At 51.5% G+C, this 26,074-nt stretch overlaps 10 protein-coding genes across 10 annotated transcripts; 5 read left to right on the forward strand and 5 right to left on the reverse strand.

The window, feature by feature from the left end:
* Nucleotides 1-481: 481 nt before the first annotated feature.
* Nucleotides 482-2,455, forward strand: ALTATR162_LOCUS2915 (uncharacterized protein; the record flags this gene model as incomplete). The annotated part of the gene is made up of 3 exons (XM_043310521.1): nucleotides 482-503; nucleotides 554-701; nucleotides 850-2,455. The coding sequence occupies 3 exons, from the start codon at nucleotides 482-484 to the stop codon at nucleotides 2,453-2,455; spliced, it is 1,776 nt and encodes a 591-aa protein (XP_043166456.1).
* Nucleotides 2,456-3,356: 901 nt separating this feature from the next.
* Nucleotides 3,357-3,701, forward strand: ALTATR162_LOCUS2916 (uncharacterized protein; the record flags this gene model as incomplete). Its single annotated transcript, XM_043310522.1, has 3 exons — nucleotides 3,357-3,446; nucleotides 3,497-3,610; nucleotides 3,657-3,701. The coding sequence occupies 3 exons, from the start codon at nucleotides 3,357-3,359 to the stop codon at nucleotides 3,699-3,701; spliced, it is 249 nt and encodes an 82-aa protein (XP_043166457.1).
* Nucleotides 3,702-6,132: 2,431 nt separating this feature from the next.
* On the forward strand, nucleotides 6,133-7,272 carry ALTATR162_LOCUS2917 (uncharacterized protein; the record flags this gene model as incomplete). The annotated part of the gene is made up of 3 exons (XM_043310523.1): nucleotides 6,133-6,319; nucleotides 6,375-6,617; nucleotides 6,671-7,272. 3 exons carry the CDS (start codon nucleotides 6,133-6,135, stop codon nucleotides 7,270-7,272), a joined length of 1,032 nt encoding a protein of 343 aa, XP_043166458.1.
* A 510-nt stretch (nucleotides 7,273-7,782) lies between these two features.
* On the reverse strand, nucleotides 7,783-8,909 carry ALTATR162_LOCUS2918 (uncharacterized protein; the record flags this gene model as incomplete). The annotated part of the gene is made up of 3 exons (XM_043310524.1): nucleotides 7,783-7,799; nucleotides 7,847-7,854; nucleotides 8,083-8,909. 3 exons carry the CDS (start codon nucleotides 8,907-8,909, stop codon nucleotides 7,783-7,785), a joined length of 852 nt encoding a protein of 283 aa, XP_043166459.1.
* A 2,963-nt stretch (nucleotides 8,910-11,872) lies between these two features.
* Nucleotides 11,873-12,787, forward strand: ALTATR162_LOCUS2919 (uncharacterized protein; the record flags this gene model as incomplete). Its single annotated transcript, XM_043310525.1, has 1 exon — nucleotides 11,873-12,787. One exon carries the CDS (start codon nucleotides 11,873-11,875, stop codon nucleotides 12,785-12,787), a length of 915 nt encoding a protein of 304 aa, XP_043166460.1.
* Nucleotides 12,788-12,962: 175 nt separating this feature from the next.
* On the reverse strand, nucleotides 12,963-13,484 carry ALTATR162_LOCUS2920 (uncharacterized protein; the record flags this gene model as incomplete). The annotated part of the gene is made up of 1 exon (XM_043310526.1): nucleotides 12,963-13,484. The coding sequence occupies one exon, from the start codon at nucleotides 13,482-13,484 to the stop codon at nucleotides 12,963-12,965; it is 522 nt and encodes a 173-aa protein (XP_043166461.1).
* Nucleotides 13,485-14,524: 1,040 nt separating this feature from the next.
* On the reverse strand, nucleotides 14,525-16,175 carry ALTATR162_LOCUS2921 (uncharacterized protein; the record flags this gene model as incomplete). The annotated part of the gene is made up of 3 exons (XM_043310527.1): nucleotides 14,525-14,818; nucleotides 14,879-15,229; nucleotides 15,285-16,175. 3 exons carry the CDS (start codon nucleotides 16,173-16,175, stop codon nucleotides 14,525-14,527), a joined length of 1,536 nt encoding a protein of 511 aa, XP_043166462.1.
* Nucleotides 16,176-17,181: 1,006 nt separating this feature from the next.
* Nucleotides 17,182-21,083, reverse strand: ALTATR162_LOCUS2922 (uncharacterized protein; the record flags this gene model as incomplete). Its single annotated transcript, XM_043310528.1, has 5 exons — nucleotides 17,182-18,222; nucleotides 18,281-19,123; nucleotides 19,673-20,475; nucleotides 20,522-20,894; nucleotides 20,943-21,083. 5 exons carry the CDS (start codon nucleotides 21,081-21,083, stop codon nucleotides 17,182-17,184), a joined length of 3,201 nt encoding a protein of 1,066 aa, XP_043166463.1.
* Nucleotides 21,084-21,439: 356 nt separating this feature from the next.
* ALTATR162_LOCUS2923 (uncharacterized protein) lies at nucleotides 21,440-23,723 on the forward strand (the record flags this gene model as incomplete). Its single annotated transcript, XM_043310529.1, has 2 exons — nucleotides 21,440-21,817; nucleotides 21,867-23,723. 2 exons carry the CDS (start codon nucleotides 21,440-21,442, stop codon nucleotides 23,721-23,723), a joined length of 2,235 nt encoding a protein of 744 aa, XP_043166464.1.
* A 303-nt stretch (nucleotides 23,724-24,026) lies between these two features.
* Nucleotides 24,027-24,896, reverse strand: ALTATR162_LOCUS2924 (uncharacterized protein; the record flags this gene model as incomplete). Its single annotated transcript, XM_043310530.1, has 1 exon — nucleotides 24,027-24,896. One exon carries the CDS (start codon nucleotides 24,894-24,896, stop codon nucleotides 24,027-24,029), a length of 870 nt encoding a protein of 289 aa, XP_043166465.1.
* Between the last annotated feature and the right edge of the window lie 1,178 nt (nucleotides 24,897-26,074).

Raw genomic sequence — 26,074 nt, forward strand, 5'->3', positions numbered from 1 at the left:
CAATGGAAAAGCTCTCGACCCTACGCAACCCGTCGCGCATCGCGGATATGCATTCTCCTTCCGAAGTGCGCTATTGGACGCTCACTTTTTGCAGAAGATAAATGTTCGAGGCTGTATCTAGCGTCGCACGTCTGGAGAGTTGTACCCACTGCCCATAATGCGCCATTGGACGAAGATGTTCCCTTCGATCGCTGCTCCCTGCGGCGCGGCCTGCCGAAGTACGGCTGCCCCGGGGGGAGGGTTCCTGCATCCGCGCAACATGCGCCATTGGCTGACGGTGATGCGACACGGCTTGATTGGCCCATATGTACATCGAGGGACTTCAGACATACATACTGACACCGATATATCTGAACCACAGTGGAGACTTGGTCCCATTTAAATGCTACGAAATAGCCATTGATTCATGGTAGTTCTTCAAAGTTTTCTTGCGGCAAAGGCTCAACGGCATAATGCCTCGGTCCTTGCCGAAATGTGACAGATGCCGCAAAGACAAACAGAAAGTAAGACATTCGTGACCATATTCACACAAGGGCCTGGCTGATTCCCACAGTGTCTCCCATCAAACCGCAAATGGCCGGACAGATGCGACAGATGCGCATCCCAGCATCATGTATGTTCAGAGGCACAATCGGCCACCCCATACACACGACCCCTCTCGATACCCACCACACCTACCCCACACTGTCTGCCCGGACTCCGTCGGTTAGCTCCGGAACAGAATTATATTGAAGATCGGTACCATGGGCCAAGTCCCGAATGTTCTCAAGCAGACGCAGTAGCAGTAAGGACACGAGAGGCGTGCGTAGCTCAGGTTCCATCCGTCTTTCCCCCGCTAACAGTCTGTAGAATCTTACTTCTCTCTATCGCTGAAGTCATCAGCATGGCTATCGAAGAGTTTGTTGTGGTAGCGAGCGAAATGATTACCCCATTCATGCACGACACGCGATACTCAGACCCTAGGGATTGCATGCCGCGAGTACAGTTTCTTGTGCACGAACTGCGCTCTTTTGCTGATAGTCTTGAGTCACGTGCACTCGAACTAGCCACTGGGCCTTGTGTTTCTCTCGTTCAGGCTGCTCTAGCGACCAAACGTTTCGCGAGATCAGCGACGTGGACCGAAGATAAATCTGCATTGGAGACTGCTCATCAGAAAGCTACCTCGTGGGACACTTCTGACTACCCTGGTCTTTCTCATGTGTTGCAAATGAAGCTCCTCCACGAACGACCTCAGTTGCGAACTGATAACATCGAATCGTTCTTGCTATACAGAGAAAGTTTTTTGGCAGCGGCCGACGACCTATTTAATCATCTGCCCATACAAGTGCCAACTACTCTGAAGTCCTCACAGCTTTTCATTCCCTGTGCGTTTGCTATCACGCCTATGGTCGCTTCAAGACTCCGCCAACGCAATATTCCTGATTGCCTTGGCAGGTCCGTGTCTCACGTTCTGTATGATGCGAAGAGCTTGAAGGAATGGCCACCCAGCGACATGTACACCATCGACAATCTCCGACGTACAAGCTTGTATCTTGCTTGCTGCGATGGAGATCACAACCGCGTGCAACAACTTATTCGCGCCAACGTCAATCCAAACGTGGAAGCTTCGAACGGTCTATACCCATTAGATATAGCAGTCATCTCTGGAAATTTAGAGATTTGTAGAACTATCTGGAAGATGGAAATCGATGTCCACGAGAAAAACTCCAAAGCCGAAACCACCATCTGCATGGACAGCCGATACAATGGCAGTTTGGGAATTCTGCGTCGATCGCCGATGATGTGGGCTGCTTTCTTCGGTCACGTCCACATTCTCAAGTTCTTCCGAAACCAAGGCAATAATTACCCGAATGCAACGGCCTTGATGGACATCCACTGTTGTAACGCCATTGGTCTTGCGGCTATGCGAGGACAGAAGAAGGTCATCGAATACCTTAGTGGTTACCCGTGTGATGTTGTAGATTGGCATGGACGCAGTCCTCTTTGGTACGCGGCATTCAGTGGGCACCCGGACATCCTAGAGCTTCTGCTCAAGAAAGATCCATTTCTGAATCGACAAGATAACAACGGTTTTACACCACTTGCCATCGCAGCACAAAAAGGTCACTTACAGACTGTGAATTATCTTCGCGACATGGTTGATCTCTCTATATCGACAAACACAGGACATACTCCATTGTCATTAGCAACTTCCGCCAGACACCTGGAATGTGTCAAGTCGCTCTTGAGACCTAGTATTGTTGCACTAGGTGCTTTGAAAGTCCGGAAGGTATTTACGGTTGCTCAAGAGAACGGCTATCACGAGATTTGCAGGGTGTTTCGAGACCATGGACTTAACTATGTTGTGCGATTACCAGAAGAGAGCACCACTTATTACTTGGATACAGGGGAAGGTTGTTCTGATCTAGATAAGGTGCGACGCGCACGTAACGGTATTTTCCAATACAACCCTTAGATCTTTTCTACTCTGCACTCTTCAAAGCCAGCGGAAAAGCGAGGGAGATGCTGGTCCCACCAGAAGTAATCGCACGGCTGGATGAGCAGATGACATTGTGGTATTGCTAGGGGCATGTAAGCGGGATACTGGTCCATGATCTGAATGATCCTGAGATGCATTTTGTAATTGTTGGTAATCGATCGTCCGGATCCTCCATCCTCGCGCTTGATGGCGCGTGTGTCTGTGTCTTCTTCGGCAGACCAAACACCGCCGCAAAAGCCTTTTCCGATACAGCGGTGCGGGTTGTCGCCGATGAGCATGATGGAAGAAGTAATTTCTTAATGACTTTGGTATCAGTATAGTTGTGATGAGCGGGCATGAGGATGCAAAGGGAAAGTGGTGTTACATACCGGTACACGTTTGACTCAGGCTGGTACCATGGTTGTCCAGTGAACTCACCATCCGATGATACTGTGATGAGCTATAGACGATGAGCCACTGACAACCATGGCAACAAAAACGACACAAGAGATACTGTAGTCCTTCTTACCAAGGATGGAGACAAAGAAACCAAGGTAAGTTCAGTGAATACATCCACCCTTCTCCTTTAACCGGTTTAGCAGCTATCATAGCAACTATTCCATATGTCGCACAGCCAAGGAGGAGGATATACCTAGATATTTATAGCACGTCGTACATCCCCTGACATAAATGCGCCTTGAGATGTGGCCGTGCCATTAGCGTCGTTGCCTAACAGGACAACCGTGCCGCAAGTGGCCTAAGCTCAAAGATATACTGACAGCCAACACCCACATGTATATCAATAGAGCACTTGGTTCGAGTTCGCTCCCAACATATTTGTTTCAAACAAGTTCTAATTATCCAATAAGTCATCTTTGATCGTTCTTTCGTCGCAAACATGGGTCAAGGTCAGTCTCAACAGCAAGCGGCGCAGCAACCTCCAGAGCCGCAACTTAGTGAAGAAGAGCGCGCACAACTGCAGGTCGAGGTAACTATCCTGTTCGTTCAATCTATCTTGCAACGTTAACACCTCGGAAGATGCGCGCAAAGCAACAGGCGGCTCTCGACAAGCGTTTCGCCAGCCAGCCAAGGTCAAGGAAGCCCTCACCCACAGGCGCGCAAGCGAAGAGGAAGCCAACCGCACTCGAGGAAGTGAGTAAGGAAAATATCGGATGGCGCAATGCCGACGCGCAGGCAGAGTTTAGAAACTGGAACTGAGGAATGGTGCGATGGAAAGTTGTGAACACAGGAGATCTATGTGACTTTAGTTGGGAAGGTCGGAGCTATATTCTTGGCGAATGGGCTGGAAACCGTCGACTTTGTGAGACGGAATCTGGGAAGGCGTCGAGAGGCGCAGGAAAGGGCTAGGTTTTGTGTTCCAAGGGTTTACATGGCGTTCTCGGAGTTCTGAACCATACCCAACAAGCAGATTGTTGTCCACCTCTTGCTACGACGTGTTCCTTTAGTACCGTGAGTTTGTTCGGAGAATCATACAGCAGCGATCGTTCTGTGCTCCGTCGCAGAAAGTTGAGAAGAATGCAAGGGGCCACGGGGCCCGCGGGGCAGCGCACCCACGCGAATGGCTCGGCTAGTCGCTTACATAACTGATCAGCTTGCGCCGCAGCCCAGCTCCAAATCATCGTAACTTTCTATTGCACTCATACACTCATCTCGTCCTCGCCACTATGACTGAACAGCGCGTCGCAAAGCGCAAGACTCACACCAAGTCACGAAAAGGATGCTTCCAATGCAAACAGAGACATACCAAAGTACGTGTCAACACCCGATCCTGCTGCAGCCTTCTCCAGCCAATCATAGTGTATTATCCGGGTTTCTGCCTCTACCCCGGCAAATGGTCCCTCAAGCTCAGATCCTGGGCGCGACAGGTACCATGAAGCTATGAGACTTTCCATGTCGTGATGTCTGCCTATATACTTACCACATCTCGTAGTGCAATGAAGCGCGCCCACGCTGTGGAAACTGTGTTCGTTTGGATATTCATTGCCATTTCCCATCAATACCAGACAGCTACTCGACATCTCCACAAAATAGTCCGAGCGTCTCTTCACCATTCATTGAAATACACCCTACCGAAAGTCCTGAAGCAAGTCCGACTAATTCTGAGCTGCCCCTCGCAGATCTGCGTCTACTGCATCACTGGACGAAGTCGTGCGCGAAGTCGTTGCATCCGAACCCTGCAATCAGGAGTGTCGTCTGGCAGGTGAGTTCTAGCGCTCTCTTGCGAGGATTGTTCGGCTGACCATAACGTGGTTTCCAGAACGAATTTATTGAGTTGGGCTTCGAGTACCCTTTCCTCCTTCGTGGTTTCCTGGCTCTTTCAGCAGTTCATAAAGCATCCTTGCTTCCGCCCAGCGAGAGACAGGGCCTCTTGCTCCAGGCAGACTCACACATCAGCCATGCCTTGGATACTTATCGGAAGAACCTAGAGACGCCAAGCGTTGAGCTGGCGATTCCGATGTTCATGCTGTCCTCGGTGATCCTGACTTACAACTTCGGTTCAGCACAGCTTGAACGCCCCGAAGACCCTATTAGCGCGCTTCACCACTGCTTCATGCTATTGCAAGGCATCAAGATTGTGGTACTACCACACTGGGATCGGATCAAGGACAGTTCGGTGTTCGCTCATATGACGGACATGGCGTCCCCCGAAGCGCTGTATGCACTGGATACGCTTGCAAGGGAGGAGAAACCTCAAGAAATCTTGCGACTCAAAGAGCTTACAGAGTTGTTACTGGACAGTCAGGATAAAGAGGCCTGTGCCACAGCCATCGACGAACTCCACGCCACTTGGCTGCGCTTTCGACACATATCGTCTGATCGCGACGAATACTCTCTGCTCTTTCTTTGGCCTGCTAGGCTAAGCAACCGGTTCTTCGATCTTCTCGCAGGTCACAATCCGGTGACCTGTATCATCACAACCCATTTCGCTGCACTGCTGGCTCAATGTCGTCCGGTGTGGTGGGTAGTGAAATGGCCTCAATGGCTTCTTTCTGCCTCTGAACAGTTGCTAGCAGCGACACCAGACCTTCTCAAGTGGCTTGATTGGCCGCAACAAATCATCCATACCCAAGCCTGGAGTGCAACGACCACCCCAGTAGCATCTTGAGGACCCGAGTTGGGACAAGCTGTACCACTATCGATATCGCGGACCCCGCGAATCCCGCGCTCGTCGTATCCTATCACCATTGATCTGACATGCGCGGGTGTATTGTACTAGGATGACTTATCTCCGGGTGGTGTCCATGGTCATGGGACGTGTTGGCAATGGTTCTACGCAGCACATCCTAAGTGAAGCGCAAAGAAAGGCAGAGCTTGCGAGAGGCTGTGCAACCAAGACAATGCCAATGAGGTGTAGCAGTCGAAAATGCGATGGTGGAAGGGGTACTGCACGATTTAAGTCCCATTCATGCCGCTAGTGCGGCAGATTCCATACGGCCGATACGGGACCCGCCAAAAAATCCCAACACGGCAAGGAGCTCTTGGCGGCGTATTTCGCGAAACGTATTCCGTACAACATCGATGCATTTTTGGCTTGGGCGAAGGATCACGGAGCGAAATTGTTCTTAAGATGTTTCGACAGCCCACTTTGAAATGCACGAGCAATACTTCCGAGGACATACTGTTTGCCGCTTTTCCATTTACTTCAACCAAACATGTCCGACAATGCAAGCCGGCCAGCACTCGACGACCCGACCGCATACGTTCTATACCGATACATCCCCTCACAAGTAGCAGCGATCATATTTGTGGTTCTATTCGGCCTCACGACAATTGCGCACATATTCCAGCTCATCAAGAAGAGGACATGGTATTTCACACCACTTGTGGTTGGCGGCCTATGTAAGACTGGATAACAACCTATTTTCACCAAGGTATCGCTGACACGACGATACAGTTGAGGTCATAGGTTTCATTGGGCGTTTCCTATCACACGACGATGTTTGGGCACTCGGCCCATTCATCATGCAGTCGCTGCTCATCCTACTTGCTCCGGCACTGTTTGCGGCTTCCATCTACATCATACTGGGTCGAATCATCCTGCTAGTGGATGGAGAGCGGTATTCATTAGTGCGAAAAAAGTGGCTCACGAAGATTTTTGTCGCAGGAGATGTATTCAGCTTCATGTTGCAAGGCTCAGGTATATATCTACCACGATACTGTTGTAGTGTCTAGAGCTAATGGCCGGTGTAGGCGGCGGTATCCAAGCGATGGGTACTCTAGACTCTTTGCACACTGGCGAGCAAATCATCATTGGCGGTCTTTTTGTCCAACTGATCTTCTTCGGTCTCTTCATCGTCGTAGCCGGAGTTTTTCACTACCGCCTGGTCAGAGATCTTCCTCTAAAGAAACGCTACAGCTTGTCGTCGCTGTTCAAATCTCAGAAATCTCACGCAGTCGTACACACCTCATCCACGGTGTCCCGGTCCATTCTGTCTGAGATGCCTTGGAAGCGCCACCTGTTCAATCTATACATCGCCAGCGCTCTCATCATGGTTCGAAGCATCTTCCGCGTGGTGGAGTACATTGGAGGGAATGCAGGATACCTGCTCAGTCACGAGGTATACCTATACGTCTTCGATGCCATGCTCATGTTCTTCGTCATGGTAGAGTTCAACTGGGTCCATCCAAGTCAGGTCACGGATGCGCACCAGAAGAGACTACGAAGCGGCTCGCCTATGGAGCTCCAAATCTCCCCCGATGAAACTACTGGCGCAGATGAGGAGAACATGCTGGAAAATCGGGAAGCTCAGAGTGGGGTACGCACTGGTGGTTGGGTTCCTTCCCAAGGTTGAACAAGCATCGTCAGCAACTTCTTTGATATTTGGCAGTGAGAATGAGCGTGTTACTGGAGCGCCTCTGGCCGAGAGAACCGCCGATCGAAAGGTCACTCACTTTGCAGGCGCTTTTGGCCAACCATTCTGGAAGTGGATGAGACGTGGAAAAAGCCTTGTCGCTTAAATAAAAGTAGATCATTGCAATGCAGTCGTCGAATCCAAAGCACTGCTCAGACAGGCGACAGCCTATCAAGCCTTCGACTTCACCATGGCAAGTGCATCTAGTCGAATCACATCAAGCGGTGGGAACAACTGACCTTGGAGTAGTGAGGAAAGAAATTTTTGACAGCTCATCTACAGGCCGAGTACAAAACACACGATGGTGGGTCCTACAGGCTCCGTCATAGCGTGCCGTCTAGTCGCTTGCAAAAGAAACAATGCAGTTACACTCTTGCCAGCCCCCAAGCTTCAAACAAAAGTATCGAATGGAGTCCATATTCTTTAGCGATCCCAGTCTCTACTCCTTTGTCAAAAAGTGCTCGGCTCTGTGACTAATGAGCGCGATGAGGGCTGACCTGGACAATCGGCGTACCTTCACGACTCGTGGACAACAGTAATTAAATTTCACCCATGCGGGTATGACGTAGGTTCCTGAGAGGTTTCTATAGCCGCAATGCGAATCATGCTGCACGAAATTTGGAGCTGCATGGTGGAGCTCCGATGTTTGGCCGCCTTGACGCCGAGGGCGTATATTATTTTTGGAGAAAGGAAACATGCTCCGCATCGAGTAAGAGCTCCAAGTACGCGACTTCGCCCTCCTAATCCTACCATGAAGGGCCTGGTGGTGGTGGTCTTGAACCCAATCTGTCTGCTCGTCGCTGCAGATAAATGGCTATCCGTTGATCTGGACAGCTCATATGTTGTTGGACAAGTTCTAACCACTGCCGCCGCTCGTTCTCTAACAGACTCAGTTCCGCTTTCAACAGACGGTTTTTACGCTCAGTCTCCCTGGATTTCTCAACCAGGACTTCTTGCTCCATTTTCTGTTTAGTCCGACATTTGCTAGCAGCTTTGCGATTCTTTTCCAAATATATGGCGCGCGCTGAGCCTGGTTCAGCGTACTGAGATCTGGGTCTCCGTTTTATTGATGGTGTATATGTCGTTTGAGAAGCAGCTTCTTCCCTAGGGTATAGACTGTCGTGCCGTCCTTCAACAGCAGAAGCCTCGCAGAAATGGGGCGCATCGATGGCATCAAACTGTGTTTGCGAAGGAGAGATAGTCGGTGGAGTGAGTGAATTTGTGGATCGATTAGAAGGCGTGAATGTTGAGCTGCACTCTGCGATCGGGTAGGCGTTTGCAGTCGATGTCAAGTCTGCGTTGATGTCTGCGCTCGCACCGAACGCCTGTGAGTTCGAAGACTGGTGGATGGGAGGCGTGTAATCTTTCATGCACTGGTATCCTCCATGTTGTGGGATCGAAGCGTTGAGATGCGACGTGAGCCCGTAAGGATCGTGACCGGCGGGCTCTGGTGTTTGGCCCGGCTGTGGTTGATGTGGAAGATACACCGGGTATCCTAGTTGTCCTGGCACCATAGTAGGATGCCCGTCCGGCAGATAGGGATGGTTTTGAGTAGACGGTATGAGTACTAAGCTCATGCTGAGAAATTTTGTGCTTGTGAAGTTTTGAGATTCAGAGTGGTTCGCTACCACGTTCTCGCAGACTTAGCAAGATAACACAACGTACCGATGAATATTCGCCTTTCTAGACAGGCGAGGATCACTGAAACTGGACGAGATGATTGTGAGATGATTTGGGTTGCAAATTTGTCATGGGAAGGGAGAGAGAGTCACGGTTCATCCACGGTTGGCGGCTGCTACAACCGTGGACATCATACCCACTTCCAAAGTTATGATACCGAGCGGGGCAGTCTCGACCAGGGTCTTGGGTCGAACGCGTGGTACCGGAACGCGAGCCTACTGTGTGCTTTAGTCTGTCAACGAAGGCCATGACGGTGCGGAAAACATGCCCGTACAGGATCGACGCGACATGCCAATTGGGATAGCTATGCGGCGGAGTTTGCCGGGACCAATAAGATCATAGTCGCAGTACAGGGTGCAGCGAAGAGATGCGCATTTCGCAAGGAAGGTACTTCTCAAATTGCTGCGGTCGCTAGGAAGACTTGTCCACGGGTTGATGGCAGTCGCGTCGAGGGCGGCGGTAGGAACGGCACGCTGGCGTTACAGCGGAGATGACTAGCTAACGGCACGACGTCGGTGTATTTGTTCAGAGGTACTCAACCAGTTCAAGAGCAGCATCAGTCGCATCAGGTACGGTTCAGCATTCTGCACTAGTCGTCTTGGAGATGTGTTCGACGTTGAACCACGTGCCGCCGCTAATGCTACCATAGTCGCCAACTATGCCGCTCCCGGCACCAGCTGCTCCCGTACTTATCCCTCGGAACTGACTTGCACAGTCGCAAGCGATAAACAAGAGAAGGTCCTGCATCCTACAATTCAACACAAGCACTACTCACAAGACAACATTCCAATTGCAAATCCGATGCGCTTGCGAGCTCGTTGCTTTTGCGCATCCGTCGTACTAAGATTGGCGCAAACTCAATCCCCAGAAGAAAGATACCGACGCTGTCTTGAGAATATCTCTCCGCGGATGCAAGCGTGTCATATCGGCAGTTTAGCTCTCGTAGCTCGGCGTACGTTTGGCCGGTTTGGTGTTGTACTGTCCATCTCCACCTCAACGTCATTCTGCTTGGTGAATCCTCTCGGTCAAGCCTTCCGTCCACTTGTCAAACACCATGCTAGCGCCAGGGCGTGTCGAACAAGGAAGATGTGAAGCAAGGCATCATCAGCTCTAAGAGAGAAAAGCCCTCGCCAACCACGAGTCATAGCTGTTAATAACAGCCAAAATGCCGAATCGCGCGGCTGCAGATTGCCTCCGTTGACCCTTTGCTCATGTCAGCTCTGAGCCCCACAAAGTAGTCACATTGCCGACCAATTTTCACTCAGTCACAGAGCTCAAAAGGCATATGTTCGGTAATAAGCTTCCGGTCCAATCAGAACACACAGTTTTACTGCCTCCAGCAAGCTCATCATTCTGGGGCTAAGATTAGACTCCTTGCGGCGCCAGTCGATCGTTTGCAGATCCATGGAGATACATATGAGGTTTCTGCCTGTAGACCAGGTATCCTAACTGCATCGCATCTCCTGGTGCCAACGATCCACAGAGTAGATATAACAAGCCATAATGACCATCCCCGCGCCTACCGGGCTTGGGTCTTCCGAACTTCCAAGGTCATAACACCGAAGTCAACGTTGACTACAGCTTCCCAACCCTGCCACATCGGTTGATCTGACACATGCTGTCATCAACATCGCAATAGAGCAGTTAGAAGGTAGACGTTGACTTCTCGACATTCTACCGAACTTGGAAAGCGTCGCTTGAAGTACGTCACGTTACTAAGCATAATGGAGACCCTTACGGTCTAGCTCTATCCCTGATCTCTACTGGGACCTTGGTTCGCTTGCTTCCCGTATATCGCTCTACAAATATTTAAACCAGATACATCTTTGTTGGGAGCTATGCGATATGTTGATGGCGTAGGCCTAGCCTCTACCAAGAAGCAATAACAAAGGTATTCGTATCGAACTTCATCCCCTTTACACAACTACAACACATATTCAGAGGCCTTGGTCTCCTTGATTTCCACTAGTATGTGGAATTCCTCTTGTCTTATGCTTATTTCCGGCTTTACGAGCGCTGACTATGCGCGATATGAATGTTGTATGTTTTATATCTCTGTGTCTACACTTCGCGTACTACATTCCGTTGTTCATTTCGTGTTGTCATATGGTGCTACCATCGAATTTGACGGTACTGGTATTGAGGCGTCCACCGTGTCTTTTGGCACACATCTATCACCGCGACTTCCCTGCATCAAAGACGAAGAAGATTTCTGGAACATACGTGAACCAATGAGAAAGTCCCGATGTTCTGCATTTATACTCCCATCCGGGCTTGGATCCGCCGTCCTCGTCACGATATTATCAACTGACGTCCTGATCGCGTCGTTGTATCGAGTCGATCAATCGATCATCACGCAAGGGTGGCAGGATATCGAAATTCTGCCATCCGGAGCATATACCATTTCGATATCGAAATTAACTTACTCAAATAGTAGGCGGAATCGACGTCTGATAAGGTCATGACTTCCTAGCAGACAGGGTGACTGACGTGGATGAGAGCGAGATTGATCCCCTGGGATTCCGAATTTGACCCCCACTCCGACCTCCGATGAACCCCATGAAGCGAATTATCGGTACGGTTGTCTAACAACGATTGAACCAGTCAATTCCGGCAGTGTTCAAAACACTGATACGGTCCAACAGGCGTCATGCATCCCGACATCTAAGCGACCGTTGCGGGTAAGGTTTCCCGCGCTCCATCTCGGCCTCGCGAACGGCTACCCGACCCTTGAAACTCCGCATTCATAACCAAACATGGTAGCTGAAAGAACCTACGACAGCAGGGTCGCAACTATACCAGCTCCGATATTCATCCAAACCTCAACAATCCAAACGTCATCAGAAGTAGTACCGCTACAATGCGCGTAGTTGTCTTTGGTGCATCAGGGGTTCAAGGACGTCATCAAGTCGATGTCCTCGCCCGAGCAGGTCACTCCGTCGTCGCCGTGAGCCGCAACCCCAAACCCGTTGTGATCAACGAAAAGCCCGTGGAAACCTTTGCCGCAGACTTTACCGACCGAGAGGCCATCGCAAAAGTGCTCCAAGGGGCGGACAGGGTCTTTCTCAACCTCCCGTCTACATCATTCAACCAGTCCGGACCCATCATTACCGCAGCCAAACACATTGGGGAAGCCGCGAAGAACGCTAAAGTTCCGTTGATGCTGTTCAACACGAGTATGCCAGTGTCAAAAGAATCCCAAGGCATTGTAGCCCAGGAAGACCGAAGAGAGATAAGGAGGTTATTGCGAGAGTCTGTACCAACAATCAGCATCGAGCCGGTAGTCTATCTCGACAACCTGCTCGAAGGCTGGGCTCTACCTCCCATCCGCGACCGCAACACCGTTGTCTACTGTCACAAACCCGACCTTCGCGTGTCGTGGATCTGTCACCACGACGTCGCTCAGATCATGATGGCCGCGATGAACCACCCTGAGTTCGCTGGCCGCGACATCCCTATCGGCGGTCCTGAGACCGTCGTGTTGTCCCAGCTAACTGGAAAGTTGTCGAAAGCCTGGGACAAGCAGCTAGAATACGAGAACCAGACTGTTGCCGATTTTTGCGACAAGATTGGTAAGACGATGCAGGGGCGGGGTCTCGATACAGACACGATTGTCAGTCAGATGTTTAAGGCGTATACGTATTACAATGAGGCGGAAGACGAGCCGTTCAACGTTGATATGAAGTCTCTTGTGAAAGAGTTGGGTGTGGAACTTACGCCGATTGAAGAGTGGGCTAAGAGGAGGAGTCCATGGGACGACAAAGGGTATTATTAGACGTCGGATGACGGTTAGCTGTCAGTCCTTGAAACACCGCTGGCTACCAATTCCTCCTTCTTGAGGGGTTGTTTAAGAAGAGTTCACACGTCTTTCATTGCATGTGAGCAATGTCAACCTTATAAAAGGACTGCAAAGTCAATTTACGAACGTATCCAAGTCATGTATCATAACCTCATGCTCCACCCATCGCCGGGGCCCCCATCATCGCGTCACTATTATCATCCTGCGGCATGCCGAACTTCCCAATCCCCTTCCCCCTCCTCCTCTGCACACCCAATGCCACCTCATTAGCCTGTTTAAGCAAATCCTCACTACTACTCTTCCCAGGCACGAAAACCAACCCAGCATCCGGTGCTGGCGCCCCCGTACCCACAAAATTACCCTCTGCGTCTTTGACGTAGTGCGCAAGGTACTGTGACCGCTTCATCTGCCGGATAACGATGGATTGTTTTACTTCGCCTTGTTTGCGGGAGAAGGGATTGTAGTTGTGAATGGAGTTGGCGACTGTACGGGAGATCATGGGAACAGGGATTGTTTCGTCGAGGGGGCCTTCTGAGAGGGTGGTTAAGGCGCGGGCGACGGATGTGTATGTTGGGGGGCCGTCCTCTTCTTCCTTGTTGTAGCTTGGGAGTGTTTCTTCTGACTTGGTTGCCGCGGTGCTCGTGTCGTCTGCTTTAGATTTTCCGTCCTTCATGGCTGTGAATTGTGATGGATTGAGGATTGTGTGTGGTATGTGTCTATGTGAAGGGGTTGATGACCTTGATGTGTGTCTCGTAGGCTGTAACAACACCTTCAAACCATAGCGCGACGCATCTTTAAAGGTCCAGCTCGAAGCTATCGCGAAAACAACTCATCCCTATGATCTGCTTCAGGGCCTCCAACTAACCCGCATCACATGGCTTAGACACTGGATACGAGAAGTGACACGCATAGCCCCCAGCTGTGGCTAGCTTACAGTCAAAGGCTCGGATATGGGCAACCATGGTTCTCATTCCACTCAATAGAGCCGGGCATGCAGCCGCAATATTAGAGACATTGTCAAACAGGTAAATTGTCGTGCTGGTCAACCTATTGCAGTGCCTCGGTGGCGATGGGAAGGCGGGGTGGCTGAGTGCGGACTAGCATTGCAACCCTGCTTTGCAGATCCCATGACGTCAGACGAAGAAGAACAACATAGTTCTGCTGCCTTTAGTGCTTGATTCAAGTAGCATATTGACTACGATGCTTATAGCTTGGGGAGACGTCAGGCCACCACTGTAGGCCACGACGATGTCTAAGATTAGCTCCAAACTGCATGGTCGATCTCGGAGGTATTGCGATACCACCAGTCTTATGGCGCGCATTTTTCTTCGTTGGAACGAAAGCTAGCGACAACAGGTCGCTCATAGCTTTTGCGACTCAAAATGATTCCGAAAGACGATGGGATGCTTTCGAACAGGGGAAGTTCTAATCATAACATGCCAGAACAAAGCCTCGACAGCATGAGAATCCATTTCCACGCCTATCTCGTCCTTTGGGCCGGTTGTGATGCCTGCTTTGTAACCTCGCGAGTATTTGGCGACCACATCCTCGATACACCTTCTTCACGGAAGCAGCAGAATCGTTAAACAAGTAAAGCTCAAGCTCATTCATAGAGTCATTTCATATATTCATAGCATCGCCTTTATTCGGGATGACCTACACACTCCATTTATACAGCAGTATGCTTTTGCTCTTCTTCGACGTACGCAGTGCTTAGTTCGCATACTCCTCCTCATCCTTGCCAACCTTCTCAAGCACATGGTCAGTCATAAGCCCGCTAGTAAAAGGCTCACGGCTCATCTTGACGATATGGCGAATACTCTTGCCCTCTGTGAACATCATCTCCAGCTCCTCCAAACTGCGACCCATGGTCTCGGGGTATCCGAAGTAAACAATGGGCAGGATGATAGCGGAGATGATGAGGAAGACGAGGTAGTATTGCCAGCCGATTGTTTCGATGGCGACGGGTGTTACCATGTTGACGACGAAGTTCCAGAGCCAGTGGTTCTATTCAAACTTATTAGTAACTTTTCGTTTACAGGAAAATGCGAGGTAAGTTGAACTTACAGCAGTGGAAATACCCGCCATAGGCACACGAAGCCTCGTCGGCGCAACTTCCGTGCAGTACAAGAAGTTGGCACCCAGGAAACCAATCGGGATGAAGAAGTTGAACAGGAACACGAAGAGGGCGCTGGCAATCTGTGCGGACTTGTTCGACGTGGGGAAGCTGGATGCTACGGCTAGGGCCAACATGCAGGATGCCATGCCTGCTCCGCTGAACATGAAAAGCTTGCGGCGACCGAAGCGGTCGATGGTGAAGAAGGCGACGAAGCAGGAGAGGAACTTCCAGGTCAAGGCACCGCCGGAGAGGATACGCGAGGTTTCGGAGTCGAGACCGAGACCTTGTTGGAAAATAATCTGTTGGGTATAATTAGGGTTTGCTCTCCGAAGCTCAGGGAAAAGTAAAACTTACAGTCGAGTAGGTGGAGATGAGGTTGCTACCGCACATCTGCTGCAGGAACTGGAGGAAGATACACAGCGAGAAGCGGTAGAACAGCTTGTCCTTGCCCATAGTAAAGATATCGCTCATCTTCGCTGCGCTGCGGCCGGTTTCTTCGAGGGCGAGCTCGATGCCGCTGATCTCAGTCGTAATCTCGGGATCGTGCAACTCCAAGCCCTTGAAACTCGACAGACTGACGCGAGCCTCTTCAACGCGTCCCTTGGCGACCAGCCAGCGAGGTGATTCGGGGATGCTGAACACGGCGAGCATGGGAATGATCGAGATGACAGTGGGTATGGCGAGGGGAATGCGCCATTGTAGAGGCAGGTTGTCCTGTTCGAAGAAACCGAGGTTGATCCATGCTTCGAGCAGGTAACCGAGAGAGATGAAGCAGCCATCAAGCACAACGTGCTTACCACGGTTGGCAGACGATGAGCACTCGGATTGCCAAACAGGGACGGTAGCACTGAGAGCTCCAACCCCCCATCCCAGGATGAGACGACCGACAACGAATTGCGCAAGCTGGAAGCTAGTGCATTGCAGGATCTCGCCGACCAGAGTCAGAAAGGCGGCACCGAAGATGAGCTTTCGTCGTCCGAGGATGTCGCCGACCCATGAGCAAGATAGAGCACCGAAGAGAGCACCGATGGTGAAACTAGCGACAACGGCACCCTGCTTGGTTGAGTTGCTACTCTTTTCCGCACCGTGAGTATCGATGGTGTTGATCTCCGGGAAGTGATCATTCCAGTCACGGAGTGACAGAAGACCACCAACACCAGACTGGTTGTATCCGAACAGCACAAAGGCTGGCAGGACGACGAGCAACAGCTGCGCCGTCTGGAGGGTTTTGCCGCTGAGTCCCATGGTGAAGATTGACAGAGGGAAATGAGACGGAGGAAGGGGAGAAGAGCGACTACAGAAAGAGACGGGCAGGACAGCAGCTCAGTACTTGTACTCCAGTCCCCTCCCCACAATATCCTGCAATGTGGGCACTATCATGGAGACACTCCAGTCAGTGCAGTATTGAGCACTGAACATCTCCACCTTGGGGTTAACCACCGGAGATACAGTGTAGCAGCGCGCCAGATACTTCATTCTAGCACTGACCCCATACACCGCAACCCAGCAAACCTCCACAAACGGCGTCAGGTGTTGACCGGTGTGGAGTCCGAGCTTGCGGGAATTGACTCGCATTTGACCAAGAAAACAGGGCGCGTCCGCGGCTATAGTTCGGCGTCGCTCGCCTCGAGACCAGCGGCTGAGGAGTAAAATCCTTCGCCATGTCGCAGCGCTATCATGACGGTTGAGGCTTGATGTGGGCCAGATTGTACGAGAGGCTCTGCGGCAGGATTTGGTAGGAGTTAAGCTTTTCCAAGAAGGCACTAGTTAGCTTAAAAACCTTGATTCGCGTAGGTTGTGATTGGTCAAGGCACCAGCCTCGGTAGCTGTTCTATCCCCACCATCGCCGTGCGCGCTCCGTAACATCGGAAGATGGCAGCTCGCGCGAGAGGTGCAAATTGCTCAATGTGGGTAGCACGCGGCCCAGATTTGATGATGAAACGACAAGTGTAATCAGGGAATCTGCCTGATTGCTCCACACCGTGGGGTCGGCTAAAAGTTGATGAGAAACCTCTGGTGAGTTGATGTGATGTACCTGCGCATGCGTCGAGATAAGACTCTGAGCGAGATGATAGTATAGCTCATTATTCTTGGCCAGAGCGCATCGGATGCCACTATCTGATAGCCTCGCGGGATGGTTCCGATTCTAGTACCGTTCGGCGCACTTACTAGCCTTCATAAGCTGTGCAAGCCCGTCAGGATCATCGGCTCTATGCATCTCCGTCTCCGTATTCGCACTCGAACTTCTTTCTTAAGAACTTTCCCCACTTCGTTTCTCCGACAGTTCCGTGTCAGCGCCAGCATCTGGGGTTATACTATTTCCCGACGTTGACTTGACATGTTGATCTTCCACAGCACCGGATGCTGTGTTCTCGGTCGGTTCTCGTCCGATATCCGTCGCATCGTTTCGTATGATGCCATACTCGAAGCGATCGACTACTGCCTTCTCCACAGCCCTTCGCGGTTCTTCCACACTATCTTTGTAATCCTTCAATAGTGCGACTGCCCTCTCGTCGCCTTTCTGGACGCACTTGTGAATCAGAGTCTCCCAAGTCTTCCTTCTAGGCTTCAAAGGGCCCTTTCTACCAGCTGTCGCACCTGTAGACGTCATCTCTTCATAATATAACATGGCGTCTTCCAGGTCACCAGCTGTAAGGCAGACCAGGATCAGACGATCATATGTGATGCGGTCGGGTCTGAGACCTAGCTTGACCATCTCGTTCGCAAAGAACATAGCAAGCTCCTTTCGCCCTTCCAGATGGCAACCTCGGAATAGGATATTGAAGGTGTTTGTGCTAGGACCAGCGTGGGATACGGTATGTAGAGCTTTATAAATCTCGATGGCTTCGTCTAGCCGCTTGCACGCGATGCTGGCTTGGATGCAAGCGTTGACGGCAGCGGTGGGTACCTTGCGGCCCGCAGTCTCAAAGTCCTGCAAGTGCCTGAAAGCTTGCATGGGTCGACTATCCTCGTCTGGTTTTTCTGCCGACAAATGCCAGTAGAGAGGATCGCAGGTCCCAGTGTTGATCCTCAAGTTGGCATCCACCATGATGAGAATCACGGACAGAGCTTCTTGGAGCTTGTTGGCGTTGAGATATGTGGATATAAGCAGTTCGTAGTGGTGCGTGGTGAAGGTTGTGCCTCGCTCCGTCAAAATGCGAAAGACATCGGTAGCGAGCTGGATGTCTCCGTGTCGTGAGGCGAGAGTAAGTACGGATAGACAGGCCCCAGTTCCTGGTTTGAGGTAGCCTGGCTGAACTTGCGTTGTCCATACGAGGAATGTCTCCTCGAGCTTCTGCAGTATTAGTACCGTGTCTTGGAGAAAAACATATGACAGGTGTCCCACTTACAAGCTGCTTATGCGCTGCGGCATCCAGTAATGCTCCCCATAGAGCATTACTGAGCTCCACAGCACCTGTCCCATTACTCTTACTTTTTGCACTTTCCTTGAGACGTAGCACGTAAAAAGCTTCCTCAACTTCCCCAAACTCCAGCAGCATCCAAATAGCCTTGTCAAACAGCCAGCCTTCGACGCGTGCTTTGTTCCGGACCATGTCATCCAGCGACTCCAGTGCCTGTTCGAAATGCCGCTCACGTAGCATTCCAGCTATGACGAAATTCCGTGCACGATCCGATAGCATGAACCACCGTGACTTCATGTATTCGAGTATTTCGTTGCGAAGAATGAAATCGGGATGGACTGCAAGCACTTCGAGCACGCATTCACAGCCCCACGCGTCCAGCTCGATTTTCGGTCGTCCGAGGAGGGCTTCATCCGTTTTGTTCCAAAAGCCCATTTCTTCGAGCACTTTGCGCACCTTTCCTGCCGTGCCGTTCTTTGAGTCGACGAAGCTATGCAGTATCGCTGCGTACATTTCCTTGTTTGGCTGCTCTCCCCGGTCTTTGAGCAAAACTCTGCAGATGTTCATAACTTCCTCCCAGTTTCCTTTTGCGCCCTCATCGCGCGCATGTTCGTAAAGGATGTAGGTCGGCAGCTGCGAGAGTGCAACCTTACCTCGTGGACGTTGATCACGCGAGGAGCGTGGCTTCTCTCCAAAGGGCCGGAAGCCAATTGCAGAAGTTCCGGGCTGTGAGAAGAAGGAGTCGTTTGCGGCGAAGGGGGCCTTGGAGCTGTTGTAGGTACGCAATTGACGGCCGCAGTGGGCAGTGGCATCTTTTCGGGTTGCATTGCGCTGTGGCAATCTAGTCGCTCCTCTGGGGATGGATTGTATTGCTACCGCATTTGGCTGGAAGCTAGGACAAAGGCACCGCCATAGCCCGTCGTTGACGAATGGGCGTGGTGGCATTGGCGTTGACGATGTGCAATGCTAAAGTCTCCATGCGCAGAGCGTGAGATGCAGCATCCGTGCGCCTCGGTTCGGCGCATGCACGAATTCTACGTCATGTAGGGCCACTACCATCGCACAGGAAATATGGGTAGGAGCATAGTTTATTATTACATACACACATGCACTCGCCAAGTGCTTTTCAAATCCCGTGCCTAATCGCAAAAGGGTATATACGCCCAAATACCATCCCGCCTCATGCATAGCCGATGCCCCTCCCCGTATCCTATTATGTCGAAACAGCATCCAGCGTAACGTTTCTTCCTATCCCTATTGTACCAAAATTGTTGAAATCTTCACAACCATCTGCTCATCGCCTCACAATTTGCTCTGAAAGAAGTTCCAGTACCTGTAGCAGTCAGTGCATGATCGTATCGGAAGAAAGTTATCACATACCTTTGGTGATATTACGTCCTGATTCACCAAGTGCTTGCTCAAAATCTTCACGACATCCATTTGCTCCTCGTAGGTAAGTCCGGTAACGGCTGCTTCAATCACTCCACCGACTGTGGTGTGATGAATGGCAATGAAACTCGAGTAGTAAAAGAAAGCGATAGAGCCCATGATAAACTGACAGTCCATGCGGTCCGTCATTCCGCCGTGACCGGGGATAGAGTCACCAAAGTCCTTGATCTTGAACGTGCGCTTGAGACCGGAAGCGAAGAAGCCACCAAAAGGTGCGATAAGAGACGCAAAGGTTCCGAGCATAATGACGTGGAATTGTACTGGCATGATGCTGAAGGTGCGAGGAACTGGGAGACCCTCAGGAAGGAAGGGAACTGAGTAATCGCGCGCGATGAAGACTGGGTTTGGTCGGCACTCGAGGCCCGACCAGATGTTTGCACCCAGGTCGTTGACGGGGCAGATGAAGTACTTGTACTGCGCCGCAAAGTGGGTAACAAGGATACCCCAGAGGACGGTGAAGAACCAGGCGCCGAGGAAGCCCTCCCAAGTCTTCTTGGGCGAGATCTGGATGAGGGGTGTCCTTCCAAAGGTGATACCGCAAAGGTAGGCAAAGATGTCGTTGGTAATGACCATGGAGACGGGAAGAATGAACCAAATGAATCCTTCAAAAATGTTGTTGATGACAAAGTGTGCCTGTCCGACGATGAGGAAGAGAGCCATGTGCGTCCAGGCGAATTGGGTGAACTGGAACTTGTAGTGGCCCTTTTGTAGCGAGGCGACGAAGAAAACGAAGCCTGGAGAAATTAGTTCAACCCCTAACTATAGGGACCAAGTACATACCGATAATGTACAGCATAAAAGAGATGAACCTATGGTGAGTAGCCAGGGGAAGTAGCAGACGGTCGACCATCAGGACATGCTTGAAGTAGTATATAACACTCTCGCCGTAGAGAAAGTACATGGCGGTTCCCAGGAAGTACCAGTTCAGCGACTTGGTGAAGCGCAGGCTGCGGGCCTTGCTGGGGACATTTGCGATTGCGATGACCTCCTTAAAGGATATGACCTGGACCGCCGTGACGATGATGATTATGAAGAGGTGGCCGGCACCGAGGGCCCAGAAGAAACCTGAAATCATGACCAGAGTCCATACTGTGCGCGTTATGAAGTTGGCCTTTTTCTTCTCGTACTCGCTTTGGGGGGGTTGTTCAGCGGACTGGCGCGGTCAGTTGGTGGACATGTAGGCAGAGAAATGCAAACATACTGGAGGGGTCGTCTCTTCCTTGATGGTGGGACTCCCCGGGTCGCTGAACTCGGACATGCTCTGCGAGGGTCTCCGGGCTCTTCCATTGCTGGCACTGCGGACCTGGTGGTTGAACTTGACGTCCTTTCTCGGACGCGCCATCGTGTGCGGAGGGAGACGCCGGTTGCGCCGGGTATCGGAGGGCTGTATAGGGGCAGCCGGAGGGGGACCGACGGGAAGGCGCGAGGGAGTAAAAGGTGTATAGAGTGAGGGAAGGCGGGGTGGGGTGAAGAGTAGCAGTGTTGGCGGCAAGCTACTAGTAAGACTGACTGACTGGGCGGCAGGTTGCGAAATTGCGGACAAGTAACAACGGGCAGACGTCATGGCGCTGCTGCGCTTAGCGACACCCTGCATGTGAATTTCCCGGTCCAACACCAGACTAAACAACGCGTCGCGCCCCGCATTGCGACCGTTTTGGGACATGCACACGCGGACATCAACTGGCAAATGGACCGACAATGGCTGACGATGACTTTGACGACTTCTCCGACAATGACCTCGACGACCTTCCTGCCAACGCCCTCGAGCACCTCGAGGCAAGCGCCATCAGGGCGACACAACACCAGCCCGGCCCCGACCTAGAGTCCGACTACGGCCTTGAAGACGGTGACGAGGTAGTCAATCTCGACGATGCGTCTGGTCCGCCGCGCGCTTCGCCATGGGTAACGCATCAGGCGCCTCAGTACACACAGCCTCAGCAGGACTACGAATACGCTTACAACAACAACTACGACCAAAACGGCGACGAGCAGACATATGATGGCTCCATGGAAGTGGAAGAGCAGCCACGTAGATCGCAGGCCGATCCGAACGCGCTGCTCCAACGCATCAAGAAGGTGCGATACCCGCTTCTTCCCATGCTAGAGGTCCCGCTAATCATCGCAGTTAGAGCAAGACAAGGCGCGTGAGAGAAGGGAAGCCGATGAGCTGAAAGGGAAGCTACAGACAAAGTCGGGCGAAGCTGATACCCTTCGAAGACGCTACGATGCCGAAAGTCGCAAACACGAGCGCCAGCTGGCCGACCAGCAGCAGTCGCACAACACTGAGCTGGCCAAACTGCGTGCAGAGATGGAGAAGCTGCGGCGGGAGAAAGAGTCGGTGCAGACAGACAACATGTTCAACCAGCATGAGGCAAGAGAGACTGGCATGGTGCGACGGCCTGGAAAAATCATGCCATCAAGACCAAAGTCGGGTCCCCCTGTCATCAGTCCAGCAGGCACGCCCAAGAGGGGGCAGAAGACAAAGGGCCCTTTGGGCGATGGCTTCGATGATGACGATGTCATTATGGCGTCGCCATCGAAACATCGTGAAAGGCAGAAGACAGCGACACCCAAGCAGGCCGGCAAGAGGAAACGACAGGCCATCGACCAAAGCCCCATACCACTGCCTGCGCTACAGCTGAGCGAACCACGAAGTCGGCCAAGAGAAGAAGAGCCAGCACCAGTCACAGGACCTATGCTAGACGCTGCACTGCTCGAGCACTTTCGACGTGACGATCGACGATTCACCCTTCTACACCGCCTGCTCTCACATCCATCCTCGAATGGCACAGATCGCATACTCGAAGCACTCACACTCCATGCATTTCCGTCTCAGCCATCTAAAAAGCTATCTTCGATCGTATATGATGGACTAGCAAAGCTAAACACGGCTAATGTGCACGAACTAGCGCTCCAGATATGTCATATCTTCCTTGACCTATGGAAACGGTGTCAGACTGAGAAGTACTATGCTCCAATTTCGTTGATACTCGATGCGCTTCACTTCATTCTGGCATGTGAACCGATCGAAACTGCGGTCAAGGTTACTGAGCGCGTCGTGCCGCTCATCATTGCTTTTGTTGATCTCGTAGCGGACCCCATCTCGAAAGCAGCCAAAGGAGGTGAGAAGGCTGTTGCCGACCTCTACTCCCAGAAACAGCGAGAGATTGCGTCTCACATTGATGTTGAGGATTGTCTTGAATTGCTTTACCTCATCGCAAGCAGCTGCGTGTCTTCGGTAGACTCCAGCGCAATAGTACGCCTGTGGCAGGCGATACCCTCGACTTTCGCCATTATGCTCCTGGTCAAAGAGCAGCCACAGGCGCAAATTACGCTCATGTTGCGCATACTCGGTACTTCGGCACGTCCTACCTCAGTAGGCCCCATAACGACTGCAGACTCCCCTCAAGACAACCAAGCAAACAATGAAGACGCCCTCATCAACCGCCTCACCAATCTCTTCACCGAGATACCCAAGCCCGTCCCCGACCCTGCGGCATCTCCCAGCACGACCACAGCAGTCTCCGAAGCAGATCTCTGGGAACTCCGCCTGCTTGTCATCTCAGTACTGACGCAATTCTCCGTTTTAGAATACGGTTCCGGCCGTCTAGCCCAGAATCGTCTCTGTGTAGGCCGACTGATCAAGTACCTCGATCACTGTGTCACGAGTCTCTATCGGCATCCCATCTCCCCGACTCAAGACCGGAAAGTTGATTCTATTAATGCGACAATGAAACTGATTTACCACGTCGCTACGACGAATGCAAACTTTGATATCAAAAGCAAGTTGGTGAACACACTGGGTGGACAGCATGCATACCTCGTTGCACTCACGCGCTTGGCTTTCAGTGAGGGGTTGGTGCTAGAAGCGGGAATTGAGGACGAGGTCGTCAATATGGCGCATGACATCCTAGATGAGGGGCTGAGTATGGAGGAGGGAGATGCTTTTGGAAAGGTGTTTAGCAGTGGAAGCACTGTCTAGATATATCAAGAGGTCATCTTCTGAAAGGACTCCGCAAGAGTCAGCCACGTAGCGCAACATCCACCCAGTAGTAACATGATTTCGTCTCCTTTCCCACCGGAGCGGACTCACCACATGATTACGGCGTCTGTTCACCATGATTACAGGCAACAGGCACGTATATCGGCATCTTGTATAACTTCTCATCTGGTTCGCATATACTTGTATTACTAGGCTCAAGACGGTACTGCGTCAGGCGGCATTCGGGATACTGAGAACATTCCATCATATACAGACAGCGAGCATCCAACATTATCTTCCACACTAAATATGTCCCTTCGTCCACCTCAACACCTTCTCCAAAACTTCATCCCCGCACTCATCATGCAACAACTCATGCCTTCCCCCTGGATAAACACCAAACTCCTTATCCTCACTCCTTATCCTCTCCACAAACCCCTCACTACCCCTCCAGTCACAATACGTATCCGCATCACCATGCAACACCATCGTCGGTACAGTCCACTGCTCCAAGCTCCCCATAACAGCATCCGTAACATCCACAGCCGTAGCAGCAGTCAAGAAACAAATCGTCTTTTTCGAGAAAAGCGGATCAGAGAAGTATTTTTCAATCTCAGGTCGACATCGCGTAAGACCTGAGATATCGACGTGGCGACCCGGTATAGAAACCGTTGGCATCGTGCGCGCTGCTACGCCTACTGCTACTCTGGCTGCATAGGGAAAAGGACCCGGAAATGCGGGACCGGTGAGAATCACACCCTTGATATGATTTGCATTCTGTGTCACACTCCCGGCAGTGATGAGGCCGCCGAGTGAATGTCCAAATAGTATCACCGGTTTGCCCAGCTTCACGGCGTGGTCGCGTAGTTCAAGGTGATCGTTCACTGCCTTGCCCACATGCGCTACTGCGCGAACGGTACCGGGGGAAGAACCGTGGCCCCAGATATCCATGGCATAGACGGAGTATCCGGCGGCGAGGAAGTGTGTGATGAGGTTATGGTGCGAATGCAGGTACCGGGATGCGTATTCAGCGTAGCCATGCTGGAGGACTATGGTTGCGATGGGTGGGGTATCGGGTGTCCATGTGTGCGCTATGGTGCCGGATTTGAGGGTTATGATGGTATGGTTTGGAGCTTGCTTTGGGTTGGAGTTTGGTGCTGGAGTTGGGGACATTGTGGGGTTGGAATTTGGGGGCGTGGTTGGTCTCCGATACAATGAAGGGACGTTCAACATCTTGAGGCTTAAGACAGGTTCATACGATTTCCGCACTTCAGTTGTGACTTTCGAGCTATTCGTGTGAGACCTATGTGTTACTTGTTGAACTAGGCTCTCGGTCGTCTTGGGCTTCCGGACTAGCAGTTTTGTGGTTGCGCTTCGCCACGTGGGCCTGCTAGATCATGTAACTACGTTCTTCCTCGTACAAACGAGACGTATCGTGAAGAAAATCATGTTGTGGTTTGCAGACGGGATGTCATGTTGGGGTGAAGTAGGTTCCTGCTTGTCGTAATCACGTGGGGAGGGGCGCGATGATACCTAGGTAGCTTTGGGCCTAGTGTGTGTGGCGCCTGCTGCTTCTCCTGTCTCTCTTCAAACCTGGACGTCAACATATCGTCTTTCGGCACGATGACATTGTTTAGTGTATATATTCGGCTCTGGGATCACGACATACGAAAGGGTAGCAGCTTCACCTCCCCATTCTTGATGCGTTCCTCCGCGTTTCCTTCGTAGTACATCATGCCATCGACATGAGCTTCACCAATAAGTTTGTAAGCATCTCCCGGAACACACAACTCGCTGATACACCCACGCTTCTTTCCTGGAGAGTGTCTTCGCAAAACAAGCGGTGTATTGCCGCCCAGAAATATGGCTACGTTTTCACTGCGCTTGAGCTTTCGTGGCCCAGTGCCGAATTTTCCTAAGCGTGTGGTAAATAGCTGCCGATTTATGCATGCTCGGTCCACAGATTTACGGTGTTGCTCAATCCATGCGGCTTCAGCCGGTGGAGTATCCTGATTTCCGGGCCTGATCAGACAGTCTGCGACAATAGTGTGACTGAAAGCTCCTTTCTATTCCGGACTCCCTCCGCCAACAAAATCGACCAATTTACGGTATGTAGCGTATCTCCAGGTAAATAGACCCCGGCAAACTGTATGATCTCCTTCATAGCCATACTCAAAACAGATAAGATACCGTATTCAAAGCTCACATCATATCCCAGGGAAGAATTTCCTGGGGCACTGCGGGGTCGTCGTCTTCTGGGCAATCCGTGGAGTGGCAGGCTCTCTTCCACTCCGCTTATATTCAGGCTGTAGCCACGACACCAACTTGCATCGGGAAGCTCGCCTCCAGCT

This window comes from Alternaria atra (genome assembly GCF_907166805.1).
Source record: "Alternaria atra isolate CS162 genome assembly, contig: 22, whole genome shotgun sequence".
Taxonomy (NCBI): Eukaryota; Fungi; Ascomycota; class Dothideomycetes; order Pleosporales; family Pleosporaceae; genus Alternaria; species Alternaria atra.